The sequence below is a fragment of the Lemur catta genome, chromosome 1 (assembly GCF_020740605.2).
Source record: "Lemur catta isolate mLemCat1 chromosome 1, mLemCat1.pri, whole genome shotgun sequence".
NCBI classification, from domain to species: domain Eukaryota; kingdom Metazoa; phylum Chordata; class Mammalia; order Primates; family Lemuridae; genus Lemur; species Lemur catta.
This window is the reverse complement of record NC_059128.1, coordinates 208,491,226-208,508,132: the sequence shown is the minus strand read 5'-3', so window position 1 is coordinate 208,508,132 and position 16,907 is coordinate 208,491,226. Positions and strand designations below refer to the sequence as shown.

Below are 16,907 nucleotides of genomic sequence, written 5' to 3'. Positions count from 1 at the left end.
AGGAAACTGTACATTAAAAATTAAGTCCAACGTTGTGATTCTCATGGCAAGCAGATGTGGGGAAATAGGTATTCTTATACTTTGCTCGTAGGAATGGAGTTGGTAAGATAAATGGAAAGATAAAGTTGATGCAACCCTAATAGAAAATGAGGCTTGGAAGGAAGAAGTTTATTATATTCACATTCCCAGAGGCAGAGGTCACCTCATGCCAAACAGAGCCACAGGGGAAGCACCAAGTTTTGGTCAGGAGGCAGAGGCAGGTGCAAGGGGAAAGGCTAGGCCACAGCTGTTAGTGGGGTTTCTGTGGGAGCAGCAAGGCAGGGCAGGGGGAACAGCTTAGAATTGGCTAGTCTGAATAATTCCTGCAAGCTTTGGGTCATAGAGGAGGTCTCTGGTTACCTGGCTCCTGGCCCTGGGCAGATTTAGGGCAAGGAAAATATTGGCTTGGTATGTGACAGTTTGATAAGGAGATGCTTGGGGACTTGGACTTGTTGGTTGTTATGCTCCCGCCTGGGCCCTCTGCTGTCTCTAAGTGGCTAGCCCTGGGAGGGCCAATGTCTCCCCAGTCATGAGACCATGACATGAGTACAAGAGCATCAAGAATACAAAAAATAAGAAAATGTAGTTCACATGATTTACCCTGTGATGAAAGGATGGCAAATAGACAAATACAGAATCTAAGAAAACACAGAACAACTATTTTAAGGCCAGTTTTTATATGCTCTGTGTGTCCTCTGAGTTTGACAAGCAAAATTATTCTGCTTTCCCCCTTTCTTACTAATATACAGAATTTTAAAACCGTTTAAAAAGCTCTGTCCTGTAAAGATTAAAAGAGGGGAAAAGATTTTGTGGTGAAACTGCCTTTCCTTCATTTTTGAGATTACATGTGATAAAATTCACTCTTTTTGGTGTACAGTTTTATGGGTTTTGACAAATGTATGGATTTATTTAATCACCACTGCAGTCAAGATACAGAATGGTTCCCTCCCCCCAAAACTTCCACATGCTGACCCTTCATAGTCAACCCCTCTCCCCAGCCCTCACTCCTGGCAGCCACTGACTGCCCTCCATCTCTAGTTTTGCCTTTTCCCAAGAGTCATGCAAATGGAATTCCAATCATGCCCTGCATAAGGATGTTTGGTCAACAACAGACCGCATATACAATGGTGGTCCCATAAGATTATAATATTGTATTTTTACTATAACTTTTCTATGTTTGGAGCCACAAATACTTGCCATTGTGTTCCAATTGCCTACAGTATTCCATAGTAACATGTGATACAGGTTTGTAGCCTAGGAGCATTAGGCTATGCCACATGGCCTAGGCAAATAGTAGGCTATACCATCTAGGTTTGTGTAAGTACACTCCATGATGTTTGCACACTGACAAAATTGACTATCAATGTATTTCTCCCAGCTTATCTCTGTCATTAAGTGACGCATGACTATACAGACTAAGTAGCGTTTCAATCTGGCTTCTGTCACTTAGCACAAAAGATTTGGGTTTTATCCATGTTGCTGGATATGTTAATAGTTCTTTCCTTTTATTACTGAGTGTTCTTTCATGTTATAGAGGTACCAGTTTATCCATTCACCAGGTAAGAACATGCAAGTTGTTTCTAGTTTTTAGCGATTAAGAATAAAGCTCATAGAAACATTCATGTATAGATTTTTGCTGGGCCATATAGTATTAAATAGATATACGTTTAACTTTATAAGAAACTGCCAAACTGTTTTGCAAAGTGGCTCTACTGCTTTGCATTCCCACCAGTAATGTATGAGAATTCTAGCTGTTCCATAGTTTTGCCAACTTGCTAAAAACAGGGTAATTTAAAAAATTTTTTTAGCCATTCTAGTAGGTGTGTCATGGTATTTCCCTGTGGTTTTAATTTTCAGTTCCCTAATGACTGATTATATTGAGCCTCTTTTCATGAATTTATTTTCCAGCTGTATATCTTCTTTGGTGAAGCCACTATTGAAATCCTTTGCCTTTAACTGGGTTGTTTCCTTATTGTTGAGATTTGAGAGTTCTTTATATATTCCAAATATAAGTCAATGTCAGATATATGACTTGCAAATGTTTTCTTCTAGTTTGTAGGTTGTATCTTCATTCTTTTAACAATGTCTTCTGTAGAGCAAGTGTTTTTAATTTGGATGAAATCTAATTTATCAGTTTTTCTTTTATGGATTGTGCTTTTGGTGTCATATCTCAGAACTCTTTGCCCCACCCAAAGATTTCGCCTAAGATTTTTCTGGGAAAACATTTACTCTACTCACATAGCATTTCTGACACTTAATGTATTCTGTGGGTTTATTCCACACCAAGCAATTCTTCAACTCTCTGGGCATAATCCTAATGTTCTAAAATTTAGTTCAATCAATTTAGTTCAATTCAAACACTGAATTTAGCATAAGATTCCACAAATTATGGAGTCAGTGCCACAAGATTTCCCCCATTTCAGATGACAATAAGCCTGGGCCTCTTGTACTTCTTACCTACTGGCTATAAACTGGGGGGTTCCCACAGACCCCTCTTTGGGTTCTAGAATGATTCGCAGAACTAAGAGGAAACACCTATGTTTATTGGTTTATTATAAAGAATACAACTCAGAACAACCAAAAAAAAAAAAAAAAGAGAGAAATGCGTAGGGCAAGGTGTGTGTGTGTGGGGAATGGAGCTTCTATGTTCTCTCGAGGTGTGCCACCCACCCGGCACCATGGTATATTTACCAACCTGGGAGTAGTGGGTGGGTCTGAAGCTTATAATCACTTATAACTTATCACTTATAATCACTTGGTCTTCCTGGTAACCAGCCCATCCTGAGGCCATCTAGCTTTCCCACCCTGAGTCACCCTATTAGCATAAACTCTGGTGTGACTAAAACAGGCTCATTATGAATAACAAAAGATACTCCTGTCTCTCAGGAAATTACAAGAGTTTTAGGAGCTCTGTGCCAAGGAATCAGGGATAAAGACCAAATAAGGTTTTTTGTGATGCCACAATTTTCTTCTAAATTCTCTTTCAAACTTTATGTTTTACATTTATAATTGTGAACCATTTTGAGTTAATTTTTGTATAGACGTGAGGTGTGTTAATCTAAATGACAGGCTCTCTAAAAGAAAAGGATATTTATTCAGTAAAAGGACATTGCAATGGAAATAGTGTGCCATTGTACTCAGGGAGGTAAAGGGAGACAAAGATCTTTAAAGGAAAAATGAGGAGGATTACATAATTGTTTTGAGATAATTATCCTTGGCTACGAGGATCAATAACAAGGGTGATGCCAGTCCAAGGTTGGACAGGCAGTTGCTGGGCAGATGTTCTCCCAGAAATATTTTTTGTGTAAGGTTCAATAACCTTTGCTCAAGGTTGTAGTTTTTGCAGTCTTTTGTGATAGTTTTGTTTTTAGGCATACAAGTGTCAGAACCTTCTCTTCACAGCCTTCTCTACCAATTTTTTTGTTCAAATATGTTATCCCTCGATATCTTATAATTTAGACCATAATTTAAATCTAAATGCCTGATAAGGCAAAGTGGAAATATTGTTTAAGTAATAGTAGAATCTAGATGAGCTACTATTTAATGACCTTTGAAGAATATATTTAATTTTTTTTCCCCACTTACAGATCATCTTGTTAAATTCTATTTCTGACCTTCATGGCTACATTGACAAAAGCCAACTGACACAGGAGTTGGGGGGGACTTTGGAATATCGCCATAGTCAGTGGATAAATCATCGCACTGTGAGTACCAACTTATGTGCACTTTTCACTGTCTCTCCTTATTGTCCAGAAGATGGGGAGTGGGGGTTAAAAACCAACTGTTGAGAGGTCACCCCATGATGTCCTAACCTCGGGAAGGTTGTGATTACTAAGCCACAGGCTGGGAAAGGAGGAGTGTGGAAAGGTAAAGGCTGAGGTTCCTCTCGTTGACCACCTTACCTCACTGCATCTTCTGGTGCGGGGGTTTGGGGAGACTTGACTTAGAGTGCACCTGGGGAGTTTTCAAAAACATTCATACCCTGCTGTATCTCAGCGAAATTAAGTTATTTGGTCTTGAACGGGTCTTAGACATTAGCGTTTCATAAAACCCCCAGATGATGCTAATGTGCAAACAGATTGAAACCCATGAAGTCAGAAGAAGCTACATTTAAATATTGTCACCATGACTTATGGTATGACCCTGGGTGAGTTACTAAGCCTCTCTGAGCTTGTTTCTTCCTCTGTTAAAATGAGATTAACACAGTGGTTCTCTCCTGGGGATAATTTTGCCCCTCAGAGGACATATGTCAATGTCTTTAGACATTTTTTGTAGTCATAACTTGGGGGTAGGTACTGGCATCTAGTGGGTAGAGACCAAGAACTCTGCTAAACATCTTAGAATGCCCAAGACCACTGTGCACAGCAAAGAATTATTTGGCCCAAAGTGTGAATAGTGCCAATGCTGAGAAACCCAGGACTAACAAAAGCTACCTGAAAGTTTGATATGGGGAATAAGTGATATATTATCTTTGAAAGTACCTGATATATTACTTTTTCCTTCTTAATCACATTGGTGGTGATTATGCCAAACTGGAAGGTTTGGTAATATTGACAAAAAAGTGAGATTGAAACTCAGTGCAGTAGTTTGAATGTTGGTGTTTCCCCAGAATTCACATATTCGAACTCAATGTGATAACGTTAGGAGGTGGGCCTTTGGGGGCGTGATTAAGTCATGAAGGCTCTGGCATCATAAATGGATTTAGTGCCTTTCTAAAGAGGTTGAACGGAGCTGCCATGTTCCTTCTGCCATGTGAAGACACAGAGAAGGCACCATCTATGAGGAACAGATCCTCACCAGACACCAAATCTGGACTTCTCAGACTCCAGAACTATAAGAAATAAATTTCTATTGTTTATAAATTACCCAGTCTAAGTATTTTTGTTATAGGCCTGTCTTATAGGCTGTTTTTGTGGTTGTGCATGTATTAAACACATGATAGTGAACTTTAAAAATTCAACTAGTGGCTGGGCATGGTGGCTCACGCCTGTAATCCTAGCACTTTGGGAAGCTGAGGCAGGAGTGTCACTTGAGGCCAGAAATTCAAGACCAGCCTGAGCAGTATAGTGAGATCCCAGGATCATTTGAACCCAGGAGTTTGAAGTTGCAGTGAGCTATGATGACACCACTGCACTCTAGCCCAGGTGACAGAGCAAGAACCTGTCGCAAACAAACCAACCCCCCAAAACAAAAAACAACTAGCATTGAAAGATCAGAGATAATCTTTACATGTCATTTACATGTTATATTTTATACACATGTACATACAGGCATATCTCATTTTATTATACTTTATTGTGCTTTGCAGATATTGAATTTTTTACAAATTGAAGTTTTGTGATAACCCTGCCTAAAACAAGTCTATCAGCACCACTTTTCCAACAGTATGTGCTTACTTTGTGTCTCGATCACAGTTTGGTAATTCTAGCAATATTTTGAACTTTTTCATTATTATTATTTTTGTAATGGTGATCTGTGATCAGTGATCTTTGACATTACTATTGTAATTGTTTTGGGGTGCTGAGAACCATGCCCATATAAGCTATCTATTGAGTGAACTTAATAGATTGTGTATGTTTTGACTGCTGCATCAACCAGGCATTCCCGACTCTTTCTCTCTTCAGGCTTCCGTAATCCCTGAGACACAAAATATTGAAATTAGGCCAAATAATAACCCTATAATGACCTCTAAGTGTTCAAGTAAAAGGAAGAACCTGATGCCTCTCACTTTAAATCAAAAGCTAGAAATGATTAAGCTTAGTGCAGAAGGCATGTTGAAAGCTGAGAAAGGCTGAAAGCTAGGCCTCTTGTGCCAAACAGTTAGCTAAGTTGTAAATGCAAAGGAAAAATTCTTAAAGGAAATTAAAAGTGCTACTCCAGTGAACACACAAATGATAAGAAAGCAAAATGGCCTTATTGCTGATATAGAGAAAGTTTTAGTGGTCTGGATAGGAGATCAAACCAGTCACAACATTCCCTTAAGCCAAAGCCTAATCCAGAGCAAGGCCCTAACTCTCTTCAATTTGAGGAAAGCTGAGACAGATAAGAAAGCTGCAGAAGAAAAATTTGAAGCTAGCAGAGGTTGATTCATGAGGTTTAAATAAAGAAGCCATCTCTGTAACATAAAAGTGCAAGGTGAAGAAGCAAGTGCTGATATAGAAGCTGCAGCAAGTTATCCAGAAGACCTTGCTAAGATCATTGGTGAAGGTGACTAAACAACAGACTTTCAGTGGAGACAAAACAGGCTTCTATTGGAAGAAGATGCCATCTAGGACTTTCATAACTAGAGAGGAGAAGTCATTGTTTAGCAGCTGGTGACTTTAAGTTGAAGCAATGCTCATTTACCATTCTGAAAATCCTAGGGCCCTTAAGAATGGTGCTAAATTTACTCTGCCTATGCTCTATAAATGGAACAGCAAAGCCTGAATGACAGCACATCTTTTATACCCTGGTTTACTGAATATTTTAAGCCCACTGTTGAGACCTACTGGTCAGAAAAAAAGAGATTCCTTTCAAAATATTAGTGCTCATTAACAGTGTACCTAGTCAACCAAGAACTCTAATGGATATATACAAGAAAATGAATGTTGCTTTCATACCTACAAACACAATATCTATCCTGCAGCCCATAGATCAAGGAGTAATTTCAACTTCCAAGTCTTATTATTGAACAAATACATTCCATAAGGCTATAGTTGCCATAGATAGTGATTCCTCTGATGGGTCTGACAAAGTGAATGGAAAACTTTCAGGGAAGGATTCACCATTCTAGGTGCCATTAAGAACATTCATGGGAGGAGAAAAGATGGCGGAATGGAGGTAACCCCCTGGATTCCTCCTCCTAGAGAGGGAGGCATAGATCTCGGTCTGCTACACATGAATGGATCACTCCCCCACAAGAACAGCATTGGTGAATTTGATGTAGAATCAGCGTGGGACACAAAAAGCAGGAAAAAGAAAAGGTGAACAGGAGATAAAAGTGTGAAAATCTGGAGAGTGCGAGACAATCAATAAAGAGTAGAGTGTGGGATGGTTGCGCCCACCTCACCAGCAAGTGAGGTGGGATCAGTCCCACAGGAGAACCTTTTGCTTCCCCACTGGCCTCCACACCCACTTAGACAAGGATCTGCATGAAGTCAGTGCAAAATCACCACGGGACATGCAGGGCTCTGTGGAGAGGAGACATTAGCAGGAAGCATCTTGAACTCCCGGAGCTCTGTGCCAGGACTGCACTGGGTGGGGGAGGGACTGGTCTGGGCTACCACTGGAGGCAGTTAGGAGACAGGTATATTGCCTCTACCACTGAGCAGGTCCAGATCAATGGAGGTGAAAACTAAATAGGGGACTCTAACCTGGAAACCACCATGGGCTAATAGGCCCGTTCAGGGTGGATCAGAAAGAGCGAGAGCTCCTGCTGTACAGGCATGAGATTGTGGGAGGGAGACATAAAAGAGACAAGAGGGCATCCTGATGACTCAGCTCCCTGACCTGGCACCTGCCAACCCCTGAACAATCACCCCCCAGTTCTGGCACTCTGCCGGCAGGCAGTTGCCATTTTTGGGATCCACAGCCTAGTTGCTGTGGTGATATAGTGTTGGGCGGCTCCCCTTCGCCAGCCTGGGGACTCTCGCGACGAGCTCCACTGTCACGGTCCCATTTTGATGTGTGAACTCCAGTCATGAGAGACTAGTGCCTGGATCTTGCAGGCACTGGGGGAGACTATTGCCCCCGGGATTTGCAGCCACTGGGGTGCTGGGTGAACAGTGGCACGACCCCTCCTCCTAGCCAGCATCTTTGGTGCAGAAAGTGGAAGGTGACACCTCTGGAGATAGGGAGAGACAAGAAAAAGCCACTTTCTCTCTGCAACCAGTGTGAATCTTGGCTGTAGATCAAAAGTCATCAGCCCAGTGACTTTACTTGTCAGACTGGTTTTAGGTCAACGGATCAGATCAAAACCCTGGGGCTGGACTTTTACCTCTGGTTGGCTGCCAACAGTGGGATCAGCGGCCAGGGGAAAAAAAGCTTGGCAAGAGGCCAAAACAGGCTCCCCAAGTAACCCCTCCCACCAGGAGCAGCCCCCCAACTGTGATAGAAGAACCCTGAACAACACATAAGTGGATTCCCCCAGTGACAGAGGAAGCAATGCATCTAGGCTGTTAGGCAGCAGCGGTGAACTGCCTTGCCCCTACAGCATCCACTGGAACAGAGCCTGCACAAGGTGTGTTACTTTCCAAATGAAAGCTGAAAGGTGGGAAGCAACCATTGATCCAGATGGGATGGGCTCAGCAAAAGAACTCTGGAAGTATGAAGAATCAAACGGAAAACACACCCCCAAAGAGGAACACCAGCTCTCCAGCAATGGACATTAACCAAATTCAGAACACTAAAATAACAGAAGAAGAATTTCAAACATGGATCATAAGAAAACTCAACGATATGCAAGAAAAAAATGGATAACTAACACAAAGAAGCCACAAAAAAAATCCAGGACTTGGAAGAAAAATTCACTAAAGAAATCGAAATATTAAAGAAAAATCAAACTGAACTCCTGGAAATGAAGAATTTATTCAGGGAACTACAAAACACAGTTGAAAGGCTCGAGAGCAGGGTAGATCAAACAGAAGAAGGAATCTCAGAAATCGAAGATGACACCTTCCAATTAAATAAGTCAGTCACAGAGATAGAGAAAAGAAATAAGAGAAAAGACCAGAGTCTGCAAGAAATGTGTGATTATGTGAAGAAGCCTAACATGAAAGTTATGGGCATTCCTGAGGGTGAAGAAGATAATACACAAGGGTTGGATAAGCTATTTGAAGATATAATTGAGAAAAATTTCCCAGGCCTTGCTAAACATCTAGATATACAAGTACAAGAAGCCCAAAGTACCCCTGGGAGATTCATTGCAAATAGGAAGACACCACATCATGCAGTCATCAGACTGACCAAAATATCCACTACAGAGGCCCTTCTTCAAGCTGTAAGGTGAAAGAAACAAGTAACATACAAAGGAAAGCCCATCCAAATAACGCCAGATTTCTCAACTGAAACCTTACAAGCAAGAAGAGACTGGGGCCCCATTCTCACTCTTCTGAAACAGAATAATGCCCATACTAGAATTTTGTACTCAGCAAAGCTAAGTTTTGTATATGAAGGAGAAATTAAGACATTCTCAGATAAACAAAGAGTGAGGAAATTCACCAAGACAAGACCAGCCCTCTAAGAAGTACTCAAAACAAGAGTTGCACATGGACTAGCATAAGAAACACTCACAAATGTAAAAGCTAAAGATCAAAGGCCAGATACCACAATGGCTCAAGAGAGAAAACAGCAATGAAGTTCTACCCAACAGGATGAATAGAAATCTGCCCCACCTATCAGTTCTCTCAATTAATGTGAATGGCTTGAACTCCCCACTCAAGAGACATAGGCTGTCCCAATGGATAAAAAAACACAAGCCAAGTATCTACTGTCTCCAGGAAACTCATCTAACCTGCAAGGATGCATTTAGACTGAAAATAAAGGGGTGGAAATCGATTATTTCAAGCAAATGGAAGCCAAAAGAAGGCTGGTGTGGTGGTTTTAATTTCAGACAACTTCATTTTTAAATCAACAAAAGTAATGAAAGACAAAGATGGTCACTATATAATGGTGAAGGGTACAGTTCAACAAGAAGATATAACTATACTTAATATGTATGCACTCAGCTTAAGTGCACCCAGATTCATAAAGCAAACCCTACTCGATCTAAACCAAAGGATAAACAGCAACACCATAATAGATGGAGACTTCAACACCCCACTGATAGCACAGGACACATCCTCCAAACAGAAAATAAACAAAGAAATAATGGACTTAAACAGAACACTAGAACAAATGGGCCTGACTGACATTTACAGGACATTCTATCCAAAATCCACTGAATATACATTCTTCTCATCAGCTCATGGGACATTCTCTAAGATTGACCATATCCTAGGACACAAAGCATGTCTTTAAAAAATAGAATAAAAGTAGAAATCAACCCTAACAGAAATTCTCATTTCTACTCAAAGTCATGGAAGCTAAACAACCTTCTCCTGAACGATTATTTTATAAATGAGGAAAGCAAGATGGAAATCAAAAGATTCTTTGAACTAAATGACAAAGGAGACACAAGTTATCAAAATCTGTGGGACACAGCTAAAGCAGTCCTGAGAGGAAAATTTATTTCCATAAATGCCTATATCCAAAAGACAGAAAATTTGCAAATAGACAACCTAATGAATAGACTCAAAGAGCTGCAGAAAGAAGGACAGACCTACCCCAAACCCAGCAGAAGGACAGAAATCAATAATATCAAATCAGAACTAAATGAAATGGACAACAGGAAAACCATATGGGAGATTAATAAAACAAAAAGTAGGTTCTTTGAGAAGATAAAATTGACACGACTTTGGCTAGACTAAGAGCAGAAAAGAAAAATCTCTAATCACCTCCATCAGGAACATGAAAGGAGAAATTACAACTGATGCCACAGAGATACAAGATATCAACTATGAATTCTACAAAAACCTTTATGCACACAAACTGGAAAATGTGGAGGAAATGGACAAATTTTTAGAAACACACAGCTTCCCTAGGCTCAACCAGGAAGAAATAGAATTCCTGAACAGACAAATATCAACAACTGAAATCGAAACAGCAATAAAAAATCTTCCCAAAAAGAAAAGCCCTGGACTAGATGGTTTCACACCCAAATTACCACACCTATACAGAAGAACTAGTGCCTATCCTACAAAAGTTATTCCAAAACATCAAGAAGGATGGAATCTTCCCCAACACATTTTATGAAGCCAACATAACTCTGATACCAAAACCAGGAAAGGATGCAACAAAAAAAGAAAACTACAGACCAACATCCCTTATGAATATAGATGTGAAAACTCTCAATAAAATCCTAGCAAATTGAATACAGGTGCTTATCAAGAAAATAATCCATCATGACCAAGTGGGCTTCATCCCAGAGATGCAGGGATGGTTCAACATACGCAAATCTATAAATGTAATTCACCACATAAATAGAAGCAAAAACAAAGACCATATGATCCTCTCAATAGACGCAGAAAAAGCATTTGACAATATTCAACACCCTTTTATGATAAGAACGCTTAACAAAATAGGCATAGACAGGACCTCCCTAAAAATGATACAAGCCATATATGACAAACCCACAGCCAACATCATACTGAATGAGGAGAAATTGAAGGCATTCCCACCTAGAACTGGAACCAGATAAAGTTGCCCACTGTCCCCACTGCTATTCAACATAGTGCTGGAAGTCCTTGCGAGAGCAATCAGGCAAGAGAGCAGAATCAAGGGTGTCCAAATAGGGACAAAAGAGATCAAACTCTCACTCTTTGCTGATGATATGATATTATATCTAGAAAATCCCAAGGATTCAACCAAGAGACTCTTGCAATTGATAAATGAATTCAGTAAAGTCTCACGATACAAAATCAATACACACAAAGCAGAGGCATTCATATACGCCAATAACAGTCAAACTGAGAACCAAATAAAAGACTCAATTCTCTTCACAATAGCAACAAAGAAAATAAAGTACCTAGGAATATATTTAACTAAGGAGGTAAAAGACCTCTACAAGGAGAACTGTGAAACACTGAGGAAGGAAATCACAGAGCATGTAAACAGGTGGAAAACCAAACCATGCTCATGGATCGGAAGAATTAACATTGTTAAAATATCTATACTACCCAAAGTGATCTACAGATTCAATGCAATCCCTATTAAATTACCAACATTATTTTTCACAGATATAGAAAAAATAATTTCACACTTTGTATGGAACCAGAAAAGACCTCATTTAGCAAAAGCAATTTTAGGCAATAAGAACAAAATGGAAGGTATTAATTTACCAGACTTCAAACTATACTACAAGGCTGTGGTTATTAAAACAGCTTGGTATTGGCACAAGAACAGGGACACAGACCAGTGGAAAAGAACTGAGAATCCAGATATAAAACCATCCTCATATAGCCATCTAATCTTTGACAAAGCAGACAAAAACATACTCTGGGGAAAAGAATCCTTATTCAATAAATGGTACTGGGAAAACTGGATAGCCTCATGTAGAAGACTGAAACAGGACCCACACCTTTCACCTCTCACAAAAATTAAATCACGATGGATAAACGTAAGGTGTGAAACTATTAGAACTCTAGAAGAAAACGTGGGAAAAACTCTTATAGACATTGCCTAGGCAAGGAATTTTGACACCAAAGGCAATCACAGCAACAACAAAAATAAATAAATAGGACCTGATTAAATTAAAAAGCTTCTGCACAGGCAAAGAAACTGTCATGAGAGCAAACAGACAACCTACAGAATGGGAAAAAATTTTTGCATGCTACACATTCAATAAAGGACTGATAACTAGAATCTATTTAGAACTCAGGAAAATTAGCAAGAAAAAATCAAACAACCCTATCAAAAAGTGGGCAAAGGACATGAACAGAAATTTTTCAAAAGAAGACAGAATGGCCAACAAACATATGAAAAAATGCTCAACATCTCTAATCATCAGGGAAATGCAAATCAAAACCACAATGAGATATCACTTTAACTCCAGTGAGAATGGCCAAAGTCCCATAACAATAAATGTTGGTGTGGATGCGGAGAGACTGGAACACTCATACACTGCTGGTGGGACTGCAAACTAGTGCAACCTCTGTGGAAAGCAATATGGAGATACCTTAAACAGATACAAGTAGACCTACCATTTGATCCAGCAATCCCATTATTGGGCATCAACCCAAAGGAACAAAAGACATTCTATAAAAAAGACAGCTGCACCTGAATGTTTATAGCAGCACAATTTACAATTGCAAAGATGTGGAAACAACCCAAGTGCCCATCAATACATGAGTGGATTAATAAAATGTGCTATATATATATATATATATATATATATATATATATATATATATACACACCATGGAGTACTACTCAGCTATAAGAAATAATGGTGATATAGCACCTCTTGTATTTTCCTGGATAGAGCTGGAACCCATCCTACTAAGTGAAGTATCCCAAGAATGGAAAAATAAGCACCACACATACTCACCATCAAATTGGCTTCACTGATCATCATCTAAAAGCACCTTTAGGAATAACATTAATTGGGTGTCGGGCAGATGTGGGGTGGGGGAGGGGATGGGTGTATACATACATAATGAGTGCGATGCACACCGTCTAGGGGATGGACATGCTTGAAGCTCTGACTCGGGGTAGGGGCAAGGGCAATATACATAACCTAAACTTTTGTACCCCGATAATATGCTGAAATTAAAAAAAAAGAACATTCATGGTTCATGGGAGGAAGTCAAAATATCAACAGTAACAGAAGTTTGGAAGAAGTTGATTCCAACCTCATGGGTGACTTTGTAGGGTTCATGACTTCAGCAGAGGAAGTCACTGTAGATATGATGGAAATAGCAACAGACCTAGAAGTGGAGCCTGAAGATGTAATTGAATTGCTGCAATCTCACAATAAAACTTGAAGGAATGAGGAGTTGATTCTTCTGGATGAGCAAAGAAAGTGGTTTCTTCATCTTCCTAGTGAAGATGTTGTAAATATTGTTGAAATGACAACAAAGGACACAGAATATTACATAAACTTAGTTGATAAAGCAGCAGCAGGGTTTGAGAGGATTAATTCCAATATTAGGGGAACTTCTACTGTGGGTAAAATGCTATCAAATAGCATCACATGCTACAGAAAAATCTTTCATGAAAGGAAGTGTGGCAAACTTCATTGTTGTCTTATTTTAAGAAGTTGCCACAGCTACCCCAACCTTTGGCAACCACTACCTTGATCAGTCAGCAGCCATCAACAACAAGGCAAGACCTTCTACCAGCAAAAAGATTATGATTCTCTGAAGGCTCAGATGATTGCTAGCATTTTTTTAGCAATAAAGCATTTTTTAATTAAGGCATGTACATTTTTAGACTTAATGATATTGCATACTTAATAGACTACAATATAGTATATACATAAATTTTATATGTACAAAAATTGTGTGATTCACTTTATTGTGGTGTTTGCTTTATTGTAGTGGTCTAGAACCAAACCCACAATATCTCTGAGATATGCCTGTATATATAGTTAGGAATGATACAATTTAATGTAACCACACATATACAGTATATATTGTTTTATATCTTATGGGTAAGATATATAGATTCTTTTCGTTTGTTACAGTGTATTTTCTGGATGTCAGCTCTTTGAATGAGAGACTTATAGAAAGTTAGAACTTGAAAAAACCTTAAAGATCATTTACTTCAATCACCTTATTTTATATATAAATAAAATGACTTTCTGTGTAAAGGGGTAACTTATCCAAGGTCATATGGTCAGTTAGTGGCAGAGCCAAGACTAAGGCCAAGCTCTTTGTAAACACCTTATCAGGATCAGGTCCTCTGTACCATTGCCAAAGTGGTGACTCACCAAAGTGATTGGCACATGGGATCAAGTTAATTTGTTAATGGGTGACCTCCCAGGGAAAGCACTGGCTTTCCTCTATTTCCAGGGTGACACTTGCCTCACATCCAACACTCTTTGAGTTGTTACTGTTATTACTATTACACTGGTAAGGGACTCTACTGTCTCCAAGATCCTTTCACATTTGCTATTCCTTTTGATCCTAAAAAACAAACACAAACAAAAATAAAACAAAAAAACCCTGCAAAACCAGCAAGCATTATCCTATTTTTCAAATGAGTACACTGGGATTCAACAGCATTTTATGGCTAACCCAAGATCACGTAGTTAGAGGGGATCAGGATCTGGACTCTAATTCAAGCCTTCAACTCTCAAGTTCCAGGTCTTTTGTTGATCTTGTTTTAAATCTAGTTTTGATAAATACAGTTTTAACTGCCAGGAGGTGGCATAGTGCAGTGCTGAAGAGTGTGGCCCAGGAGCCAGATTACCTGGTTTCAATCCCAGTTCTGCCACTTATTTTTTATGTGACTTTGGGGAAATTACTTAATCTTAATATGCCTCAGTTTCCTCATCTGTAGACTGTGGGGTGATGATGATAACACCTGTGATGTGCTGGAAGAGACAGTGCCTATAAAGCAACATACATCATAATCTTACATTTTCTTATAATTCTCCTGATATATTGGATTTCCTTCCTTCCTGCCTGCCTGCCTGCCTGCCTGCCTGCTTGTGTGCCTTGCCTTTCCCTTCCTTTCCCTTCCTTTCCTTTCCTTCCCCTTCTCCTTCTCCCTTTCCTCCCTCCTCACTCTTTCTCTCTCTCTTTTTTCTTTCTCTCTCTTTCTCTCTCTCTCTTTTCTCTTCCCTTCCCCCTTCTCTTCCCTTCCCTTCCCTTCCCTTCCCTTCCCTTCCTTTCCCTTCTTTTCCTTTTCTTTTGACAGGATCTTGCTCTGTCCCCCAAGCTGGAGTGCAGTGACATGACCATAGCTCACTGCAACCTTCAAACTCCTGGCCTCAAGCGATCCTCTTGCCTCAGCCTTCCAAGTAGCTGGGACTATAGATGTGTGCCACCACACCTGGATAATTTTTCTTATTTTTTGTAGAGACAGGGTCTCAACTATGTTGCCCAGGCTGGTCCTGAACTTCTGGCTTCAAGTGATCCTCCTACCTCTGCCTCCCTAAGTGCTGGGATTACAGGCATGGGCCACTGTGCCGGGTTGATTTTCTTTATATATTATTCATCATAGGCCATTAGTATATGCAGTTGAATGAGGGTTTTATACAGATGTTAGATTATACAAACGTAATAAAACTTGATGTACTCGAAAGAAAGATTTTCATAAAAGTTATCAATAGCATTTGTCTGACTTTCCAGGCCAGAAGTACTCTAATGTTCAAGGTTGTGGCTGTACAAATGCTTGTGCTAATAGGGAGATTCCTCATACAGCAGTGCCACAAGCATGACAATGGCTGAAGTAGAGAAGACTGGGGGTTCAGACATCAGGGGAGGTGTGCAGTGCTCTGGAAGCCTCATCATGCCAATCTTAGCCCCAGCCTCTGGCTGAGAGAATGGCCTTGTCAGATTTGGCACATTCTTTATGATGTGGGTTTGAGTTTTCAGAAATGTTCTCTGATGATGTAGGAACAGAGGTCCTTTCTTTCCAAATGAAAATTCGGTTGGGCCTCTTTGCTTCTTCCATTCAGCAGTAGTCTGTGGGCCACCGACCATGTGACAGGCACAGTACCATGCCTTGGGGCTGCAGAGATGAGTGTCACATGGTGCTTGCCCTTCAGGGACAATATTGTCTCAGGAGCAGAGAAAGTGGGCATGGCAGTGCCTATCTGGCAGTGGAATGATTTGCAGAACTCTGAAAAGCTATCCACCTGCAACCAACTCCTCTGATGGGCAGCATCACTTTTTCTAGGGTAGGCCATGTGTTTCCCAAAGCACTCTGCTAAAATGCAGATTTCTCACCTGGGATATTAGTGGGTATTAATGGCAGAGTAGGGTCCTTAGTGGAAGGAACACAGGACAGGCAAATATTTGTAAAGGAGATGTAAGAGGAAGAGATCCCCAACCCCTCCCCACATCTGAGAGAAATGACTCTTAGGGGTCACTAGTGACCTACTCACTCCAACCATCTTTCTCCTCTGTTGTCATGTGCTCTCAGCAGCACTGGACAAACTTCTTAGTGGTGTCGGGCAGATGGGGGTATGTGGAGGGGAGAGAGTAGTGTAGGAGCTACAAGAGAAGGAAAGGTTTGTTAGAGCGATGGTTGGTTGTTTCTGCCGTTTCAGCATTTCGCCTAGTGGAAATCCTGAGTTAAACTTAATGCTGGGTGTTCTTAGGGGAATGAAGAGAGCCCTGAAC

The 16,907-nt window shown here is 40.2% G+C and overlaps 1 protein-coding gene across 1 annotated transcript in view; it reads left to right on the top strand.

Annotated features, from left to right (window-relative positions):
* Positions 1 to 16,907, top strand: part of MCF2L2 (MCF.2 cell line derived transforming sequence-like 2) — a 207,706-nt gene that overhangs the window by 75,842 nt on the left and 114,957 nt on the right. The window contains exon 7 of the mRNA XM_045539773.1: positions 3,627 to 3,743. Coding sequence (XP_045395729.1) covers positions 3,627 to 3,743 — 117 coding nt within the window. The remainder of the gene's footprint in view (positions 1 to 3,626; positions 3,744 to 16,907) is intronic.